Source organism: Cervus elaphus, chromosome 19 (genome assembly GCF_910594005.1).
Source record: "Cervus elaphus chromosome 19, mCerEla1.1, whole genome shotgun sequence".
NCBI classification, from domain to species: Eukaryota; Metazoa; Chordata; class Mammalia; order Artiodactyla; family Cervidae; genus Cervus; species Cervus elaphus.
The window spans coordinates 31,669,490-31,692,385 of NC_057833.1; the positions used below are offsets into that span (position 1 = coordinate 31,669,490).

At 33.6% G+C, this 22,896-nt stretch overlaps 1 protein-coding gene across 1 annotated transcript in view; it reads left to right on the forward strand.

Moving 5' to 3' along the window:
- Window positions 1-22,896, forward strand: part of PIK3CA (phosphatidylinositol-4,5-bisphosphate 3-kinase catalytic subunit alpha) — an 86,168-nt gene that overhangs the window by 52,533 nt on the left and 10,739 nt on the right. The window contains exons 4-17 of the mRNA XM_043874554.1: window positions 1,224-1,474; window positions 3,309-3,554; window positions 4,216-4,301; window positions 7,721-7,826; window positions 8,294-8,446; window positions 8,544-8,678; window positions 15,850-15,974; window positions 16,854-16,935; window positions 17,687-17,851; window positions 18,072-18,175; window positions 19,193-19,364; window positions 20,613-20,719; window positions 21,270-21,391; window positions 22,259-22,337. Coding sequence (XP_043730489.1) covers window positions 1,224-1,474; window positions 3,309-3,554; window positions 4,216-4,301; window positions 7,721-7,826; window positions 8,294-8,446; window positions 8,544-8,678; window positions 15,850-15,974; window positions 16,854-16,935; window positions 17,687-17,851; window positions 18,072-18,175; window positions 19,193-19,364; window positions 20,613-20,719; window positions 21,270-21,391; window positions 22,259-22,337 — 1,933 coding nt within the window. The remainder of the gene's footprint in view (window positions 1-1,223; window positions 1,475-3,308; window positions 3,555-4,215; window positions 4,302-7,720; window positions 7,827-8,293; window positions 8,447-8,543; window positions 8,679-15,849; window positions 15,975-16,853; window positions 16,936-17,686; window positions 17,852-18,071; window positions 18,176-19,192; window positions 19,365-20,612; window positions 20,720-21,269; window positions 21,392-22,258; window positions 22,338-22,896) is intronic.

Genomic DNA, 22,896 nt, shown 5'->3' on the forward strand with positions numbered 1-22,896 from the left:
GCAGTTAGTATTGATTGAGTGAATGAATGTGTGCATGTGGTGCTGATCCCTTGGTGAATTGTTTATCTTAGAATAAAACTGAAAAGAAAACATTGAATTTCAAATTCACTGTTAACAGAATTACAGCTAATTATATTTTTACAAATAAAAACAACTATAAATAGAAATATTTTATGAAATTATGGAGAAGGTTAACACATTCTTACTATATACAAAGAAAAAGTAAATGTTAGATGCAGTGTTTAACTCTGATCATAATGAGTGATAATAATGACTTAACTGTTGACAGTATATCAGTTTCTAGAATTAAGTGAATATGAGAGTATTTAAACTGCGTTGTTTTAGAAATGAAAATATCATTTTATCAGATAAATATTTGTGTTTTTCAAGGTAACAAAGTGAAGTTTTTAATGGAAACTTATAGAATAGGTTTACTCATTAAACATAGTATTCTGTCAGTAGAATAAATTAAGGCATCTTATTACTGTTTCAGCCATATTATTCAAAGTAGTTTAATGATTATATAACATAAGATCTTCATTTAAAATTCATTTCTACATTAGCATGGTTTTTAAAATGGAATGATCTTTTCATTTTTTCCTAATACTCTTTATGAAAATTTTCCAACAGAAAATCTGAAAGAATTTTACTGTGTATACCTTGGCCACTCCAACACAGTTTTAATCTTTTCATTTTCATCTTCTTTTTCTTGGTCCCCTAGCTTTACACTTCATTAATCTTAAAAGGAAAAAAATAGAAAATTTATTTTCTTCCCCGTCCCTCCCCCATCTTTTCTCTCATTCTGATTCAGCATCTTTCTTTAAGTCTCCATGGTTCTTTCCCATAGTTACGAGACACAGTTGTACTTAGAGTACTGTTGAACTTTTGATGCCATCATGAGTCACTCTTCACAGGGATTGTATCTGTGAAGTATGTCATGCAGTTTAGAATAGAAATTAGCTTAGTCTCAGGTACTTGCAACACACAGTAGTCGCAGTTTTGTATGCTTGCCTTAAAACACGAGGTTGGGGCATGGTTTGTCAGCCCTATCGGATTTGAAGATTTGCTCTTTCTACCTGACATTTACCTGTATTTAATTATGGTTGATTATAAGTTGTTTCTGTTTGTGGTTAGAGTAATGGTACTGCATACTTTTTGAAACTTCTCTCTTGAAAAATGAAATATATGTGGTGACTGCATCTAATATTATTTTTCTATTATAGGGCAAATAATAGTGGTGATTTGGGTAATAGTTTCTCCAAATAATGACAAACAGAAATATACTCTGAAAATCAACCATGACTGTGTGCCAGAACAAGTAATTGCTGAAGCAATCAGGAAAAAAACTCGAAGTATGTTGCTATCATCTGAACAACTAAAACTCTGTGTTTTAGAATATCAGGGCAAGTATATTTTAAAAGTGTGTGGATGTGATGAATACTTCCTAGAAAAATATCCTCTGAGTCAGTATAAGGTGAGTAACAAGTTTTAAAGATATTACTTTTAAATTTAAAAGGTAATAACATTGGGAACTGATATCTGTATTTAGGATGTAGTTTTTGAAAATTTAGTTTTTTTTGGCCACACTACTTGGCTTCCAGAACCTTAGTTTCTTGACCAGAGATTGAGCCCTGGTTTTGGCAGTGAAAACACCAAGTCCTAATTACTGAACTTCCAGGGAAGTCCCAAAACTAAATAATTAGTATTAATAAATAGCATTAATAAGTTTATTTTTTTACACTATAATTTGAGAGACAAATTTGAGAGGACCAATGCTGTTCTTTTATATTTTATATAATTAATATTTGGGGACCTGACTACATGTATATGGGTAAGCTTAGTAACAGTTTACAGTTGTAACAATAGTTATGTCATTATTCAGATACAAACATTTGATTTGGTGACGATTTAATTGTGCCATGAGGTAAGATATAATAATGTTTCAGGTGTTTTACAAAAAATGCATTATGTGCTTTTTCTGGATAGCTCCAGTTCTATAGTGGAAATACTTTTATAGCCAATAGGAATTTTAAATAAATTGAAACTTGCCCAAAAGGCTTTTCATGTGCCATACTTTTCAAAAAAGGGCTTGTTGTATTTGAATAGGCAGTGTTAGCAATAAAGTAAATGTTCTTTGTCAAAAAAAAAAAAAAATTGGCAGTTATACTAACACCCAAATATGGGGCATTCGATGATTTTCGTCCCTTTGCAAACAGTGGCACCAGAAGGAATTAAACATTTCAAAATCCATGATCTACAGTTAATTAAGATGTACTGTTAATACTTCTCTATTCTGTTTTTCTGTTCATTAAATAAATACCTATAAGAAGCAACCATATTTGTACCAAGTATATGTCAAATACTGATTTACCGAGTAAGACATGGTCTTGGCTTTTAGTTTGCTTCCATTCTACTAGGGCTTATGGGTAAGAAAACAGATTTTTGTAATATGTGTACAGCAGTGCTATGTGTATATGGGCTTAGTCGCTCAGTTGTGTCCAACTCTGTGTGACCCCATGGACTGTGACCCCCCACCCCCAGGCTCCTCTGTCCATGGAATTTCCCAGGCAAGAATACTGGAGTGAGTTTTCATTTCCTTCTCCAGGGGATATTCCAGACCTGGGGATCAAACCTGTGTCTCCTGCATTGGCAGGCAAATTCTTCACCCACTGAGCGATTAGGGGTATACAGTAGCATTTATATTAAAAATCTCTATCCTGATTATCATCTTAAAGTTCAAACCAATGCATTTTAATATTTTTAAGAACATATTTCATAATTATTAGTTTCCTCTCTTTGTGTGTGTGTGATTTTTTTTTGAGAAATGTTTCTCAAGAAGTGTTGGGGCAAAAGAACAAGTGGGCAGCAGCTCTTGGATTTTACATCAGTATGACTTAATATGTTGAATGACATAGGCTTTCTAAATATCTTGCTTTTTCCTTTAACAAGTACAGTGTTTTCATAATGAGTATGTCCTGATCCTTATTTTTAATTCTTTCTTCTTTCTTTTTTTTTCCAGTTGAAGGTAGAACTATAGTCTCAAAAGCTGACCCTGATTTTCTTTTCTTTTATACAATTTATATGCCAGGAGGTGCTTGGCTTATCTGTGCTATAACCTAACTCCCAAATGTTAGTATTTTAACTATTATAAATATAGCAACTGCTAAAAAAAAATCTATAATGTTTGATTTGTTTAATCACCTTTGCAGATTAGTATGTAAATTCTGTCATAATACTCTTGCATTTTGCTTTTAAAATGAAAACCTTACAAGAAGTGGCTTCTCCCCTCCCACCTTAATCTCTTACAGTATATAAGAAGCTGTATAATGCTTGGGAGGATGCCCAATTTGATGCTGATGGCTAAAGAAAGCCTCTACTCTCAACTGCCAATGGACTGTTTTACAATGCCATCATATTCCAGACGCATCTCCACAGCTACGCCATATATGAATGGAGAAACATCTACAAAATCCCTTTGGGTTATAAATAGTGCACTCAGAATAAAAATTCTTTGTGCAACCTATGTGAATGTAAATATTCGAGACATTGACAAGGTAAGGTCAGGTGTTGCTGTTTATAATTGATATAAATTATTTTATATAAATCTTTTTTATTGAACTATATCATAATCTGTTGACCTGCAGTATGTTTTCAGTTGGCTAGAAAACATCTACCTCAGTTTATAGTCCTTCTCTGTAATTCTAATATTCTAATATCCATAATTCTAAGCTCTTAAAACCAAACTTTTATAGAATTCATTTGGCGGGAAAACCTGACCTAATCTGAAGCAAGGTTTTTTATAGTCTTTATTTATCCCACTTAGTGTAAATATCCATATGTTTCATTGTAGAAATATTAATAATTTCTCTATGAAGTGCTGCTCTAACTGCTAAGAGTACTAAGTAATATTTAGTATATGCACCAATTTATCGTTCTGAAATTTGTAAAACTGAACTACAAAACTGGCCTAAAAAGGGATTGTGGGCCTGTGTTGAAGGCAGCAGCCTATTGGTGAAAAATCTACATCATTTATTAATTTACTATATATGGGAAGAAAAAGAGACCAGAAAAGCTACATCTGAACAAAAACTTTTAGTTGATTCTCTCATTCATGTCAGTTAAATTGTTTTGATAATGTTTAATACTGGCCTTGTCTAGTATGTATGTGTGCATGCATATATGTATGTGTATACACATAACTTTTTTTTCCCTTAGATTTATGTTCGAACAGGTATCTATCATGGAGGAGAACCCTTATGTGATAATGTGAACACTCAAAGAGTACCTTGTTCCAATCCCAGGTAAGGAAGTATATGAATTTATATTTTCAAAAGTCATATTAGTGTTTAACAGTATAATAAATAAAAGTAGCATATTTTACATTATTAGTTTTATGCAAGTCATATATAATTCCCAGACATTTAATATAGAACATAAGGACATCCCATCAAATAAGTATCCTCATTCCGGGATCACTTTATTTATTTTCTCTAAAATGTTATTGGAACAGGTTTTCTGATTCTCTCTTTCGTTGTATCGAGGAGAAAACAGAATGTGGTTATAGTTTTGTGCTGATGATTCCTTACAGTAGATCTAAAAACCTTGCATTTTATTCCTTTTTAAACTCCATTTTCATTAAGAAGTGAGAGTTGGCAAATAACTTCAGAGCTGTACTACTCTGAGGCAGTTTCCTTTACAACACTCCCAGGAATACATGTTTATGACATTCAAGTAAAGAATCTTTGGGAACAAACCAATTTCTTAGTGGGAGGGGGAGTTACTAGAAATGTTTAAAAATGATTACTGTCTAGATAAAATGAAGAAATAAAAAAGGTAGTATAATTCAGCAACTTTCCATCTTGCCATTTCTTTGCCTTTCTTTATAGAATCATTTGGGAATAAAAGTTTATTCCTGATGAATATAGTAGTATCTTAAGAGAACTCAAATTGGTTTTAAATGTTAAAGTAGACTTTTTAGACTAGTAGTAGAGCTAACTAATGGATCTTCCAGAAGTAAGTTTTATAATGAATTCAGCCTGAGTTCTAGAAAAGTCAGGAAAAAGTTCTGGTCTTGTAATGTAAGTGCTACAGGTGCCACCCTTCTAGACCGTAGGTAAAGTTCAGAGAGATGGTAGCCTTCTCGACCAGGAAGAAGGAATATAATTGCAATCCTGCCTGAACCACTGTAGGTCAGAAAGCACATCACTCAGGGTAGAAGTTACGCTGCAGCAGTAAACAACACCAGAATCGTTTAAAATTTTTGTTAGACCAGCAAAAGTTTTGTTTCCCATTCTTAGAGGATATCTGTCACAGGTTAAGTGGGTGCTTTTGCAAGGAGCATAAAAACAATATTTGAGGAAATAATAGCCAGAAATTTCCAAATTTTGGTGAAAACTATAAGACCAACATCCTAAGGGGTTCAACAAGCCTAAGGAAAGACCCCAAAATAATGTTAGATAGATTTATCCTAGTTATTTAATGATATAAGATCAAAATGTCAAAATGTAATATATTAAAGTAATTATTTAAAAAGGATTTCTGTTTCATTATCATTTCCTTAAGAATATCTGTAAGGTAAAATCCCTATGGAAGTAGTATGAAGACTTAAGTAAATTTTTAAGCTTTTCTGTACTTAAAAACCAGAGATAAAAGTATATGAAGTTATTAGAAAGATAGAATCTTAAAAATTCTTACTGAGATTAAGTGATTTCTCCAAATCTGTGCTTTCTATATGCTAAATAAATTAGATACTTTATGATTTCCATATAAATGTTACCAGTTATCTCCCAAAATCAGAATAAATTTGGAATATATATATAAAACCATTGCTTAAAACTGAAGAACTTAATTGGGTTGTACGTGTTTGTGTGTGTGTGTTTTGTGGACTTTAAAAGAAGAAAAGAACACGCTTTAGTTGGTTAGCACAATACTGAACAACTATAATGCGTTAATAAGACATAGCTCTCTTAAAAAGTGTGTAGAAAATTTTTCATTAATTACGATCAATTCAGAAGGTTTCAATGTGGTAAAAAGTACTAGGTACATTTGAGATACACCATCTAATTTTTCTTGAATTACTATGAACTTAACAAAGCTTACAGTATTTCTTTTCCCTGCATTTGTTGTTTGCTTTCCCTTTAGATTTCCTTCTAGCTGAGTTTCCCCACTTTAAGTGTAAGTCTTCTCTGTATAAATGGACACTTGAGCTTTTAATGTGGACTAGTTATTGTTCTAATTTCTTTATGTATGTTATCTCATTTAATTTTCACAACTGTATGAGAGTTGGTGCTGTTATTAGTCCCATTTCACAGATGAGAAAACACAAAGCAAGGGTTACACATTTAGTAAAATAGTAGAAACAAGATTTTACTCCAGACAGTCTGACTCCTAAGTTCATATTCTTAGCCATTACTATGTTTTTTAATTAAAAACAAAAGAATTACTTATTGTATTTGGTTCTTTATAAGTATGTATACCAAATATAGACATAATTTCACATGTAACAACCAATAAGTTAAAGAGAACCTAGGAAAATTTGAATAATTTTTATCACTTTTTGTTGTAACTTTTTTCCTCTCATTATGTCGTTTTACTACTTCCTGTGAAGTAGTTACTCTGAAATTTGAATACTTTCTCCTTATGTATCTTTTATTTTATTTATCTACTGACTTATTTAAATTAACAGGCTCTTCTGAGTGAAACTACATCATACATAAGAGTAATTAAATATAATTTTAATCATAATAGGAAATTAATTTTATCTTTAGTTTCCTTTTTCTATTCCATCTTCTATAAGTGAATTTGTTTTTTATTTTTACCAAAGTACAGCACAAATGCATAAAATTATACAAATCATGATTGTATAGTTCAGTGAATTATCGCAAAATGAATACCTGTATAACCACCTATATAACCACTATGCTGGTCAAGAATTAGAACATTTACAGGCATTCCGAAAACCCCTCCTCATACTCCTTCCCAATCCATTAATCTTCTCTCCTCCCCAAAGGTAGCTGTTCTAATGCTATTAGTTTCAGTTGTTTCTAAATTTTATATAAATGGACTCAAGGATTTGACATTCTTTTGTTCCTAGTTTCTTACAGTCAATATTATGTTTATAAGATTTCATCTATTTGTAAATAACTAGTGTTCATTTCCATTGATATACAGTATGCCATTATATGACCATACTACCATTTATCTATTTACTTTGAAGTTTGGAGATACTGTATATAATTCTGTTAGCATTCTGTTCAGGATTGCATACATTCTGTTCAGAAAACCTTCTGAATTGATCATAATTAATGAAAATCTGTTCAGGTTTGCATATACCTAGAAATGGAGCCAAGTTGTGGATCAGTTTTAGTAGATTATGGTTTCCAAATTGGTTGTACAAATTACACCTCCCCTAGCATGTATGAGATTTCCTGTTAATGCATCTCTTTACCACCCCTTAGTATCATCAGTCTTTATCATTTTAGCCATTTCTTTTATAGTGTTATCTTTTTATTTTTGCATTTTCTGGATGACAGATGATATTGACTACTCTTTCATGTCTATTAGCCATTTAGATTTGATCTTGTAAAGTTTCTGTTCCAGTCAGTCTCTGACCTGGTTTTCGTTTGATTTATCTTTCTCTTAGTGAGTTATAGGAATCATTTATATAGTCTGGATAAAGTCTTTTTTGGTAAATTCTTTTTTTCTTTAAAATTTTTCACAGGTGGAATGAATGGCTGAATTATGATATATACATTCCTGATCTTCCTCGTGCTGCTCGACTTTGCCTTTCCATTTGTTCTGTTAAAGGCCGAAAGGGTGCTAAAGAGGTAAAGTATCAGAAAGAATAGTAATATTCACTCCTAAAAACCCCTGAATATACTGCTGATTGAATTTTTCAAGAAATGGGTATTTTTTCCCTTACTTAAAAATTAATAAATCAAACATTTAAAAATAATATATTTATTTAAAGAAGAATAACTTAGTAGAGCTTCCAGAATTTATTTTATGATGAATATGTCCTCAGTTCATATTGATAAAACTTTTAATGTACACAGTGACTACACGTAAATATGTCTTGCTTGCTTTGGTTCATATTTCCCATTTATAATTTTAAAAATATGTGTACTTTCAAATGGGGAAAATGAAACTACACTTGGAAAAAAATTAATGTGACTTGTTATAGATACAGTTTAAAAGGCAGTTGTTGAATTCTCCTTTCTGGCAAAGATAAGTATTTTGAAATGCGTTTTATAATTTAATCTATAGAATAGTGAACATTTTTCTGTTTCTTAAGGAACACTGTCCATTGGCCTGGGGAAATATAAACTTGTTTGATTACACAGATACTCTAGTATCTGGAAAAATGGCTTTGAATCTTTGGCCAGTACCTCATGGACTAGAAGATTTGCTGAACCCTATTGGTGTTACTGGATCAAATCCAAATAAAGTAAGCTTTTTATTATCATAAATTAGATTTTTTTTTCTTTTTTGTGTGTGTGACAGTCAAGTATAATATGTATAATAACTTTTGTTCCATCTCTTAGGAAACTCCATGTTTAGAGTTGGAGTTTGACTGGTTCAGCAGTGTGGTGAAGTTTCCAGATATGTCAGTGATTGAAGAGCATGCCAATTGGTCTGTATCCCGTGAAGCAGGATTTAGTTATTCCCATGCAGGACTGGTAAGGCAAATCACAGAGTTTTCCTTAAGTATCAGTCATAATCAGTGCATTTGCATACCTACTTTTACTCTTTGAATGGAAAAGGTTTCATGTGTTTTATTTACACTGGCATCAATATTACAGGCTCTAAAACAGTATTGCAATAGAATAAAATTCTGTATGCTAATATTTTTTCTGCAGTCTGCTTCTTAGTTTAGCCTGCCTCATTTAACAAATATTTTATTTAACACTGACTACACATATATATTTACTATACAATAGGTTGTTGTTCAGTCACCTAACCATGTCCAACTCTTTGACTGCAGCATGCCAGGTCTCCCTGTCCCTCACCTTCTCCTGAAGCTTGCCCAAGTTCAAGTCCCTTGCATTGGTGATGCTGTCCAGCTATCTTATCCTCTGATGCCCTCTTCTTCTTCTGCCCTCAATCTTTCCCATCATCAGGGATTTTTCCAATCAGTCGGAGCGTCACATCAGGTGACCAAAATGCTAGAGCTTTAGCTTCAGCATCAGTCCTTCCAATGAGTTTTCAGGGTTGATTTCCTTAAGATTGACTGATTTGATCACCTTGCTGTCCAAGAGACTCTCAGGAGTCTTTTCCAGCACCACAGTTTGAAGGCATAATTCTTTGGTGCTCTGCCTTCTTTACGGTCCAGCTCTCACAACCGTACACGCCCACTAGGAAGACCATAGCCTTGACTAGACGGAACTTTGTCGGCAGAGTGATGTCTCCGCTTTTCAACACACTGTCTAAGTTTGTCATAACTTTTCTTCCAAGGAGCAAGCATCTTAGTTTCATGGCTGCAGTCACCATCTGCGGTGATTTTAGAGCCCAAAAAAATAATGTCTGTCACTGTTTCTATTGTTGCCCCATCTATTTGCCATAAAGTGATGGGACCAGATGCCATGATCTTAGTTTTCTGAATGTTGAGCTTTAAGCCAACTATTTCACTCTCCTCTTTCACTTTTATGAAGAGACTCTTTAGTTCTTCTTCACTTTCTGCCATAAGGGTGGTGTCACCTGGATATCTGAGGTTATTGATATTTCTCCCAACAATCTTGATTCTAGCTTGTGCTTCATCCAGCCCAGTGTTTCTCATGATGTACTCCGCATATAAGTTAAATAAAAAGGGTGACAATATACTAGGTGACATACTCCTTTCCCTATTTGGAACCATTTTGTTGTTCCATATCCAGTTCTTCTGTTGCTTCCTGACATGCATACAGATTTCTCAAGAGGTGGGTCAGGTGGTCTGGTATTCCCGTCTCTTGAAGAATTTTCCACAGTTTATTGTTATCCACACAGTCAAAGGCTTTGGCATAGTCAATAAAGCAGAAGTAGATGTTTTTCTGGAACTCTCTTGCTTTTTCGTTGATCCAACGGATGTTGGCAATTTGATCTCTGGTTCCTCTGCCTTTTCTAAATCCAGCTTGAACATCTGGAAGTTCACAGTTCACATACTGTTGAAGCCTGGCTTGGAGAATTTTGAGCTTTTAGTTTTACTAGCATGTGAGATGAGTGCAATTGTGCGGTAGTTTGAGCATTTCTGGCATTGCCTTTCTTTGGGATTGGAATGAAAACAGACCTTTTCCAGTCCTGTGGCCACTGATGAGTTTTCCAAATTTGCTGGCATACTGACTCCAGCACTTTCACAGCATCATCTTTTAGGACTTGAAATAGCTCAACTGGAATTCCATCACCTCCACTAGCTTTGTAGTGATGCTTCCTAAGGCCCACTTACTTCACATTCCAGGATGTCTGGCTCTAGGTGAGTGATGACACCATCGTGATTATCTGGGCTGTGAGGATCTTTTATGTATAGTTCTTCTGTGTATTCTTGCCATCTCTTCTTAATATCTTCTGCTTCTGTTAGGTCCATACCATTTCTGTCCTTTATTGTGCCCATCTTTGCATGACATGTTGCCTTGGTATCTCTAATTTTCTTGAAGAGATCTCTAGTCTTTCCCATTCTGTTGTTTTCCTCTATTTCTTTGCACTGATCACTGAGGAAAGCTTTCTTATCTCTCCTTGCTATTCTTTGGAACTCTGCATTCAAATGGGTGTATCTTTCCTTTTCTGCTTTGCCTTTTGCTTCTCTTATTTTCACAGCTATTTGTAAGGCCGTCACATTCCCTAGTTTTATTGACCACAGTGCTTCATAAGGTCCATTTGACTTCACACTCCAGAATGTCTGGCTGTGGGGGACAGATCACACCATTGTACTTAACCAGTTCATTAGGATCTTTCTTGTACAGTTCTTCCATGTATTCTTTCCATCTCTACTTGATCTTGACACAATAGGTACCAGGTAATAAAGTTGTGACCTGAAGAGACCTCTACTGTTTATTCAGTGTGCTGGTGAAAATAGGCCTGAGACTGGTAAAAGCAGAAATATAAGATTACAAATTATGCTGAGTGCCATGAAGGAAATAGTAGTGTGTCAAGAATAATGAACTGTTTGGGGAGAAAGGATAGTGTATCTTGGTGCAGGAGAGACCTCTCTGGGATAATAACTTTGAACTTGAAAGCAAGGTGTACGTGTGTTGTTAACTGGGCCTGGAAGCAGAGGAAATAGCATATCACAGTAGTCTATGCTGGACTTCCCTGGTTGCTCAGTGGTAAGGCACTTAAATGCTAATGCAGGAGATGCAGGTTCCATCTCTGGGTTGGGAAGATCCCTGGAGAAGGAAATGGCAACTCACTCCAGTTTTCTTGCCTTGGAAATTGCATGGACAGAGGAGCCTGGTGGGCTGTAGTCCATGGGGTTGCAAAGGAGTTGGACATGACTTAGCAACTAAACAACAACAATAACAACATAGTCTATGCTAGAAAACAGTATATATAAAATGGAGTTTAAATATTGATCTGTTTGTCTGATCTTGGCTGTAGTTTTAGAACCACAGTGTAACTGGGTTCAAGGATCGTAAACTCTCCCTTATTTTTCAAGGCAAAAGTGTCAGTACTGAGAGAAGAGAGTATTTTTGTTCTCTGCTGTCTCTTTTCCCAGGTTCCTAATTTGTCACCTTTTTCTTTGGCCTAATTAAAGATTATAGATAGACCATTCAATGAATGTGGGTTCTGAAACATGCCTACCCCCAGTAATAGTGGCACCCAGGGGCAGTCTGGAATCCTATATTTAGAAACTTTATTAGTTTAACTTTATTATTAATAGTTGTGTTCTCAGTAAGGAGTTTACCAAACTTTTGTAAACAGAATAATAATAATAATAGTGATAGTAATCTTCCTGCCTGTGTGCTTTCAAAACTATGTACAAAATGTTTTGTTAAGTAGAAGTTAATTTAAAATCATTTCTGAATTCTGTCATTTACTAAAAGTACAATCAGCTTTTTTGACATTAAAAAAGGGATTCTTTTGCTTGAAAAATGTAACCACTACTTTGTAAGTTTAATTCCTTGAATATATTTAACATGTATTAAGTGCTAACTATGTACTATAAATGCCATGCCAATTACTTTTCACATATTACCTCATTTAATCTTAAAAGTAGTCTCAATGAGAGTAGGTGCTATTTTAACTCCTATTTTACCAGAAAAGAAAAGGTTTAAGGGGTTTAAATAAGTTATCCAGTGTCACTGTTAAATAAGTATTAAGTCTTTTACTCTTAACCATTCTAACTTAGATAAGCAGGATAATAACCTTGATTCCTTAATTTTGAAATTAAGCATTTCTGTAGAATGTCCATAACTCTATCTAATTAGTTATACCTATAAATTAACTGAATTACCAGAATTAGATTACATACTTGAAAACTCATTTATTTCCTATTTTATTCATATTTTAGTCATTGAACTCAGTTTGCCACAGCCCATTTTAGCTTTTGAGTTTCCTTTTTGAGCAGTTCTAAGTTTTTTAGGATTGATATTTTTATGACATTTTCTTCCTAGAATATTTTTTTTTATTTCAAAGAAAAACTGTTTATTTTTGTAATAGAATAAAACTGATTCTGTCTTTCAGTTACCATCGGATCTATTGAAAACTTTCATAAATCTAAGATACAACAATGGGATACTTAATTTTCTTGTATCTTAAGACATTTTACTATTTAATCATTATTCATTAATTAATTCCAACTATGCTAAAAAAAAAAAGACTAATAATATGGAAACATAGAAGGGTAGAACAACTAGAAGGATGATACAATAGTGAGGTAAATCATCACTTTTACATCATCCTTCAGTCTTATTTAAATGCTCAGTGTTTTCCATCATCTTTCCAGATGTATAAAGAAGTCTGCAAACACCATCTTTGTAGTTTTTTGTTTTGTTAGTTTTTAGGCTTTCATTGAACACTGTTAATAATTTAGAATTTTTCCCTTTCCACCCACAGTGACAAAGAGAAGAAAACTTGACAGAGAAAAATATTTCACAAGTATTAAATCAGAGTATGAATGCAAAGAAATGGATAATAGTGCTTTAAAGCACAGTTTCTCAACCTTAACACTGATGACATTTGGGGCCAAAAATTCCTTTGCTGTAGGGGCTGTCCTATTCATTACAGGATGTTTAGCAGCATCCCTGGCCTCTACACGCTAGATGCCAGTAATACCACCACCACCAAAAACGTGTCCCAACACCGTCAGTGGTTCCTGGGAGGTAGATGGGCAAAATCACCCCAGCTGAGAACCGCTGCTGCTGCTGCTAAGTCGCTTCAGTCGTGTCCGACTCTGTGCGACCCCATAGACGGCAGCCCACCAGGCTCCCCCGTCCCTGGGATTCTCCAGGCAAGAACACTGGAGTGGGTTGCCATTTCCTTCTCTAATGCATGAAAGTGAAAAGTGAAAGTGAAGCCGCTCAGTCATGTCTGACTTTTAGCAACCCTATGGACTGCAGCCTACCAGGCTCCTCCTTCCATGGGATTTTCCAGACAAGAGTACTGGAGTGGGGTGCCATGGCTCCAGACTTAAATGATGATGTTAAAATTGATCATATTAAGTGAAACATCAGATGACACTATCCTAGATGAATTTTCTCAAACTCAAGAGACAGTGAGTGAACAATGTATCTCCAAGGACAAAAAATGACTAACACAAGTTAGTCATTCTGCAGGAATGACTTTATCACACAATATGTCTTAGTAAGAACCTGGACCACAAAAAAAATTTTTTAAATATTAAAAACCTGGACACCACATCTTTTCCAGTATTCTTTTTATCTTTTATGATGTTGTGCACCAAAATATACTTTTTAAGTGGCTAAGTGCTACAGACAGTTGTGTATAAAAATAACTGGAAGGAAAAAAATAATGTAGAAAAGTCTTAACTCCTTGGATTGATTATTCTGATTGATATCTGTAAGTATAAAAAATAGAAATGTTTTGTACTTATGAAGCAAAGAAGATGGTTATCAACAAAATTATGAGTCATCAAAGTTTTCAAAAGTATTGTATTTTGAAAATGCAAGTATGAGAAGAAAAACCAAAAGTAATGATAAGCTAGAACTTACGAGATATGTATTTGAAATCTGGAATCAGTATTCACAAGATGGATATGTTTCAGGCTCACACAGGACAGCTGATTAGCAAGTTTGTTGCTTTCAACATATGTTGCCCATTTTGGATTATAAATTTGGTTTTACTGTGTTTAAATTCTTATTAAGATGTCTATTAAATTGTGTTTACCATTTTTTATTCTCTAAATTATTTTGTATTAAAAACAAAAATAAGTAAAAGAACTAAGAGTCCATTGGAACCCAAATGATTAATGTTAATGACTACTTTTTCTGATGAGTTGAGGGTTAAGTATTTATTCTTTTACCTGGACTATTACGGTAGCTCCCTACCTGGTCTTCCACTTATCCCAGAGCAGCCAGAATAGCAAAATTATAAAAGCTAAATCAAGTATTAATAACAGTATTCATCCTGTACATAACTTTCACTAAAAGTAAAACCCAAACCTTTTACCCTAACCTACAAGTTTTACACGCGGTGACTATGACCTGCTGTCCGTCCTCTCCCTCACCTACTGGGCTTCAGATGCCACTGAACTTCACCAAACTCTGTCTGTCTGTGGGCACTTTTCACTGTTTCCTTCATCTGTGGTAATTTTTCCCTGGTCTTAGTGTGGATGGTTCTTTCTTGGCATTTGGATCACAAATTAATACGTTCTCAGAGGCCATTTCTGAACACTCAGTCTAAGGTAACCACCCCGTCCTTCTCTGTCACATTACTCACAACATCTGTCTGTGTTGACTCTCCAATAGCTTTATTTGTTCATTTAATTTTCCACTGTAATAGAGTCTCTGTTAATACAGGGTGTTTTACTATTTTCTGAGCCCAGCAGTAAGAATAGGACCAAGTTACACAATACATGTATTAAAGATTTGTTGAGCGAATATGTGCCAGTAATATTTTGTTATGCTGCTGGATAAATTAACAATATTTAAATATATAAAAACCAGGGTCTCCCCTGGTAGCTCAGATGATAAAAGAATCTGCCTGCAGTGCAGGAGACAAGACCTGGGTTTAATCCCAGGGTCAGGAATGTTCCCTGGAGAAAAATATGGCTACCTACTCCAGTATTCTTGCCTGGGGAATTTTGTGGACAGATGAGCCTGGAAGGCTATAGTCCACAGGATCCAAAGAGTCAGACAACTGAGTGACTAACACTTTGACTTTTTAAATAAAAACCAAGTAGCATGGATGTCTGCTTTCATCTTTAGCCATTAGGAATAAGTATAACCCATCCTAAATGGCATGTGTTTTTCATCATATGTTAGTATGTTCATAGTTATTCATTATGTGGTTAATATATTTGTATTTAAAAAGAATAAATACATTACTTAGAATCTTGGAATTATATCAAAAGTTATGGTATTTTCATTTTAGTTTCCAAAATTCAGCGTGCAGTATTTTAAAGTGGGTTGTTGTGTTTGTTTGTTTTCCTGTTTTCCCCTTATTTTTACTTTTGAAATTGGAAAGCCTTGCAGTGATTATAAGGATATATTCAGGCAAGGGTTATGAAAGAATTTAAACTTGTTCTCCCCTATCACTGAAAATAAAGTCTTATAATGACAATAAACTGTTTTGCAACAGTTAATAATCAATGTAAAGTTTATTGAAAGTTAATCTTTTTTTGCAGATCACTCATAAATCGAGGGAGAGGGTTAGGAAATATGACAAAGAAAAAATTATATAAGATACTACTTTATTTTACAGAGTAACAGACTAGCTAGAGACAACGAATTAAGAGAAAATGATAAAGAACAGCTCCGAGCAATTTGTACACGAGATCCTCTATCTGAAATCACTGAGCAAGAGAAAGATTTTCTGTGGAGCCACAGGTAGGTGTTAAGATAGAGTCTCTGTTTCTCCTATTTCACAAGAAAGAACTGACTTTTGCTTGATCTTGCCATGTTTCTGCCATTACCTATTAGAGTAAATAAAGCATAATTTATATGATTTTTTATTATGAGCATTATCCTTTTTTAAACTATGGATGTAGATCAGTATTTCTAGAAAATCATGATGCATTGGTACTAAGCTTGCAGGTGGAAGGCTTTTTTAAAATTCTAAATCCTTAACATGATCTTTTCTTAGATTTGGTTTTTTTGTTTTGTTTTCAAATAAAATTTAAGATCCACCCCCCAAAAAATACCTGTAGTTTTAGACCCATTTAATTGTGATTTAGTTGGCCTAGGTATTTTCCATTTTTAAGAGTTCCTTTCATTTTTCATTTTTCCTTATGCTTCCTGAAAGTAACAATGTAATGCCCTATTTTTACTTTTGAAGAAATTACTCTACAGCTTGGTATGTGTACACTGGTTTATTTAAATACAGTTGCAGTGCATTTATGCAGAAAGTCCATTTAAATATAAGTTTTGTCCACTGACCACAGTAGAAGTGGAAATCTTAGCATGGTTCATGATTAAAAATAGAAACTATGTAAAGAATGTTATAAGTTCATAATTTTTCCTAAGTAGTTGTCCTCCATTTGGATTTTCCTTTTGTCTTCCATGCCATTTATAACTGTCTCTAAATATATATATGTGCAGCTATAGTGTTAAATATTTGTTTTGATTTTAAGGAAGGCTAGTCATGGTAAGAAATTTTTAAAATGTTTGGAACTTCTTAGAGATTGCATAGTTGAAAATTTAGACATTTAGGTCTTTTGGATAACATGTAAGAATGGTTTTTTATTTTGTTTTATCTTTTCCACATAGACACTATTGTGTAACTATCCCCGAAATTCTACCCAAATTGCTTCTGTCTGTTAAATGGAACTCTAGAGATGAAGTAGCTCAGGTAAATGCATATTTGAAATTACTGAATAACTGTTGCACAAATTTGGTATGTCGTTCAAATTGTTTTCTCTCAGAAAATCTGCATAAGTGTAAGAGATGAAATAGACTGTGTGTTTTAAATTAACTAATAATGATAATACAGATGGTCCTCAACTTACCATAGTTCAACTTAAGATTTTTTGACTTTACAGTAGTGAGAAAGTGATATGCATTCAGTGGAAACTATTTCAAATTTTGTATTTTGATCTTTCCTCAGATTAGCAATATGTGGTAAAATAGTCTCTCCTGATACTGGGCACAGCTTCAGTCAGCCAGGTGATCATGAGGGTGAACGACCAATATCCTTACCACTAGTCTGTACCCGTACAGCCGTTATAAAACAGGCTTTGTGTTAGATGGTTTTGCCCAACTGTGGGTTGATGTAAGTGTTCTGAGAATGTTTAAGGTAGTCTGAGTTAAGCTATGATGTTCAGTAGATTATGTGCTAAATGCATTGAGCTGTTTTCAACATATGATAAGCTTATCAAGACATAAGCCCATTGTAAGTCAAGGAAGATATGCATAGTAAAGAAAAATACCATTTACATAACTTTCACTGATAAAATTAATTAGAATTAAACATTTTAAGCACTGAAGTCATAAGGGGGGCTTTTATCTAATTTTAAAGCGAGAAATTAAGACAATGTCTGAGAGGGTTCATTCACAACTATTTTTTCTTTTTGAATATAATTTATTATCTCACTCATACACAGATGTACTGCTTGGTAAAAGATTGGCCTCCAATCAAGCCTGAACAGGCTATGGAGCTTCTGGACTGCAATTACCCAGATCCTATGGTTCGAGGTTTTGCTGTTCGGTGCTTAGAAAAATATTTAACAGATGACAAACTTTCTCAGTACCTAATTCAGCTAGTACAGGTAAAATAATGTAAAATAGAAAAATAATGTTTTATTTTAAATCCATGCAATTTCCAGAAAATGCTGTATTAGCTGGTTTTATACTTTTGTAAAAATCAGTTTTATTATCAGGAGTATCTATTTTCTTCCTAAGAAATTTTTTCTTTAAATTCGGCCATGAAGAAACTTATACTGATTGATGTGGCTTTGTTTTTATGTATGTTTGTTTTTACTGACATAGGTACTAAAATATGAACAGTATTTGGATAACCTGCTTGTGAGATTTTTACTCAAAAAAGCATTAACTAATCAAAGGATCGGTCACTTTTTCTTTTGGCATTTAAAGTAAGTCAAATTATTTTTCCATTTAATTCTTTATATAAATGTTACTTGTATTCTAATGTATAACATATACATGTATTAATGTATACTTCTGTATTACTTATCTATTATTGTTTTTGTCTAGAAGAGGTTTCCATTCTGAAAGTATATTGTACCAGTGAACTTTCTCAGCTTTTTCTCTTTAACATTAAATAAGCAGTAAAATTAAAACTAAATTTTATATAGGAATGAGAGCTGAAATATTTTTAAAGACTTTGATTCTATTTTAAGAAAAGTAAAATTTGCTAGGTCTAGGTTAATGTTGCAATTGATTTCACTGTATGTGTGGATTAAGATATTCCTTAACCCCCCCAAAAAATCTTCCCTTGGAATTCAGAACAATAATGATGAAACCTTACTAGAAAATAAGATAATTAACAACAAAAATATTTTGCAGAATTGATATATGTAATACACAAAGTTAGAGGTCATAAACCATGCATGTTTTTATAAATTCAGATACAGATTTATAATTAACATGGTTTTTTTTTAATGTTAAATAAAAAATTGAATCTGGAAGCTAGGTTTAAAATAACTTAAATTCAGGCACAGTACAGAAAAGGGACATATATGTCAGAAGGGTCAAATAGTACTCACTGAGCTCTTCATTCCCTCCCTGTTTTTTTATTATTTTTCTGCCTGATTTCCTTTTTTCATGTTTATATATTTTGTGCTAAGACTAGTAAATGAAAGGTAGTTGAAATAAATCTAAAATTCTAGATTTTTTTAAATTTATATTTTCAGGAACTACCTGAAACTCTTTGTTTTGCTCCTAAATGATAGGTTTTATAATAGTTAGTATGATTATATTAGTTAATATTAGTATGATTATAACATGTTTTGAATTTAGAAAACGGGTTTTCTTATTTTCCTACAAAAGGTTCTGTGTGTACATTTACAGTTCTCTCTCCCTGCCTGCCTGCTTCTTGCCCTCCCTGCCTCCCTCTCTTGCGCTCTCCTTCGCTTGCACTGGTCTTTTAGATCTGAGATGCACAATAAAACAGTTAGTCAGAGGTTTGGCCTGCTTTTGGAATCCTATTGCCGTGCATGTGGGATGTATCTGAAGCACCTTAATAGGCAAGTTGAGGCTATGGAAAAGCTCATTAACTTGACTGACATTCTCAAACAAGAGAAGAAGGATGAAACACAAAAGGTAAGTGACTCTTGAGTGTGTTTCTGAGACTCCTTCATTGCAGTGGAGCACGGTTATTTGAGAGCCCAGTATATATGCCTTAGAATTAGGCAGATTAAGATTTTGATCCAAGCAGTGTAATGTTGAACACATAATTTAGTCTCTTGAGATTTGATTCCCTCATCTATAAAATGGGACTAATACTTTCCTCATAAGGTTGATGTGAGAATTAAATCAAACCAGATACACAAAGTACCTGTCATAGTCCCTAGAACATGGAACATGCCCAGTAAATATTAGTTCCTTCCTCTTTACATTCCTTTCTCCTTTATATAGCCCTCTTTAATATTCTTTTCCATTATGGTTTATCATAACATACTGAATATAGTTCCCCATGCTGTACATTAGGACCTTGTTGTTTAGCCCTAAGTGTTGAAATTGATTTTTCCTTGCTCTCTGTCATTTCTTTTCTATTAGTAATGACCCTGAAAATGAGTGAAAAGAAATTTAGTTTCTGTATTTCTAAGCTTAAAATGGACTCAGTCACACAGTGAATAGTTCACACATTCAAGTCATCTGCAGTCTCACTTAGTGTAACTAAGTAGACTAAGTCTACTACAGTAGACTAAAAAAGTGATTTAAAAAGGATGTTTCTTTCCAGCTATGTACTAGAACTTAGTAGCATGAGACTTTTCCCAGACCTTCTTTACTGAACAAAGAATGTGGTGTTTTCTGAAAAGCTTAAAAGTCAGACTATTAAGCTAAGCTAACATGATGTCTCCATAGTTTTTCCTCTAGAAGAAAGATCTGCAGACTTTTTCTTAAAAAGTTAGATAGTAAATATTTTAGACTTGGCAGGCCACACAGTCTGTTTTAACTACTCAACTCTGCTATTCTACTGTAAAAGCAACTATCAAAGTGAATAGATGTGACTATGATCCAATGCAGTTTGACTTACAAAAACCGGCCGGCGGCTGACTAACAAGCCATAGTTGACCGTGCCTTGATCTAGAGCCCAAACATAGTCTCTGTCAGGATACAGGACCTTCTTACAGGAAGTGAGAGTGCTGTAACTCTCACCTCTCTGCCTGAGTTGTGCTGCTCTGTGCTGTAGAATGTTAGAGAGACCCTTCTACTTAGAATGCAGCCAGTCCAGGATATGGATTCAAAAACTACACACTAATGAGGTTCCAGTGGGTAAAAGATACTAGCAATTAGTTTTACCTTTTATCAAGTCAATTTCTAACTGTGATTATGCTTATCTATCAGGTACAGATGAAGTTTTTAGTTGAGCAAATGCGGCGACCAGATTTCATGGATGCTCTCCAGGGCTTTCTGTCTCCTCTAAACCCTGCTCATCAGCTGGGAAACCTCAGGTAAGGAACTTTATTGGCAGTTTTATTCATATATTTAAACACATACTTTCTTTGGAGAAAACTTGAAAAAAGTAAAAATGTCCATAATAATTGTATTCAATAATATATGCATCTCTTTCCTTTTCCTACCCTGCAAAATAAGAGTAATAATATTTTCTTAAGTTCAGGACTGCATTTATTCAGAATGAGTTTTTACTGCTTCAACAACAGAATTTAAAACGTTCTATGGCCAGAATTTGTGATATCATTGGATAAAAAACAGAATGTAATATCTGTAAAACTAATGATATATACCTGTATTTGTGGAAAATTCATATTCTGTGTAGAAGAAATTTTTAAGCTTTTTATTATGTATTTTTTCTTTATATGCCCTTAGAAATTATTTCATATGTAAAACTGAGGATAATGTTTAATCCTCATAACTGAGGATAATGTTTAAAATTGCTATAACAGTTCAAAAAGCTATACAGTATATGTATTTTGAAATAAATTGAGACTATAAAGAATAACAAAGCTAAGGTGCCGAGTAAAATTTTCAACTCTGTTAAAGGCTTGAAGAGTGTCGAATTATGTCTTCTGCAAAAAGGCCACTGTGGTTGAATTGGGAGAACCCAGACATCATGTCAGAATTACTCTTTCAGAACAATGAGATCATCTTTAAAAATGGGGATGGTAAGAGTATTAATGGACTTATGATACATGAACTTAGCTATATTTTTATACACAGGATATTTATGAACCATGAAGATTATTGAAAGCCATTTAAGGAATATGCATGTGGTAAAATATGTGATATTAAGCAGATGTCTTAACATTTAGAATATGTATTTATAATTTTTGAAATGAAAAGATGTATTAGGTTTAGAATCAGAAGGCCTGAAAATCATTTTCTTTAATGTATATCCATTCACTCCATAAATATTTGACATGCTAGGCCCTGAGGTTGTAAGAATACACAGAATGGAATCCATGCCTTCTTAGAATTTATAGTCTAGCAGGGAAAAGAGAGACATTGAACAAATAACTACATAAACAAAACTACAACCTGGTAGATGTAGTCTGCTAAGGAGTCATGAAAGAAGGTCCTAATTCATTTAGAGAATAGGCTGTGGGGGAATATATTTTTATATTCTAAACAAATGTATCTTAGATGGGTTTTCATTAAGAAATGGCCTTTCAGCCCTGAATTCTGTTAATCCAAATATTTTAATATAAACATGTTCAAATTTAAGGTTTCAGAAAAATAAGTAATTTATATATTTTAATTTTTGTATGAAATACATGCCCACTTACCCTACATTGTTATACAGATGTGTTTAAGCAGATACTTTAGAAATGGTTTAAAAACTCAGATTTTTAGCCTCCAACTAATAAAAATAAATGGAAAAAAAAAACCCTCAGATTATTGCTTCCTTACAGATTATTTTGAAGAGCAAATATAGTTCTATATATTTTCTGTTTAAAAACATTGTGATGATGTGATACTCAAATTTGTGCTTGTGGCATTAAGTGGTGCTATACATATTATTTGAATTTCAGATTTACGGCAAGATATGCTAACCCTTCAGATTATTCGCATCATGGAAAATATCTGGCAAAATCAAGGTCTTGATCTTCGGTAGGTAACCAGTAAGGTGACATGTATGTTGAAAGTTATCCTGAAAAAGTAAACCATTAGTAAATATTAATTGTAAGGTATATTAATTAGAAAGAATATAGTCATGTATCTATAAATAAATGTATAGAGTAATAACTAACACTAGTTGATTACACTGTGGTACTTTCCATTTGTCCTCTTCTTCCTTGGCTCAGAATGGCTAATGAGATTCAGCTAGGTTAGAAAAACTATCTCTGATAAGCTGGTAAAGACTCTGCAGTTGCCTTCAGACTGTCACTAACAGTCTTCCCTTGGTATCTGCAGTGGATTGGTTCCCAGACCCCTACTGATTTCAGAGTCCATAGATGCTCAAGTCCCTGTATAAAATAGCATAGTATTTGCATAAAGGCTATGCACATCCTCCTGTATACTTTGTCATCTCTAGTTTACTTACAATACCTAGTATCATTAAAGGCTGTGTAAATAGTTGCCTGTGTGCAGCAAATTCAAGTTCTGCTTTTTGGAATTTTCTGGATTTTTTCCCCCCCCAAATATTTTCCATCTGCAGTTGGCTGAAGCC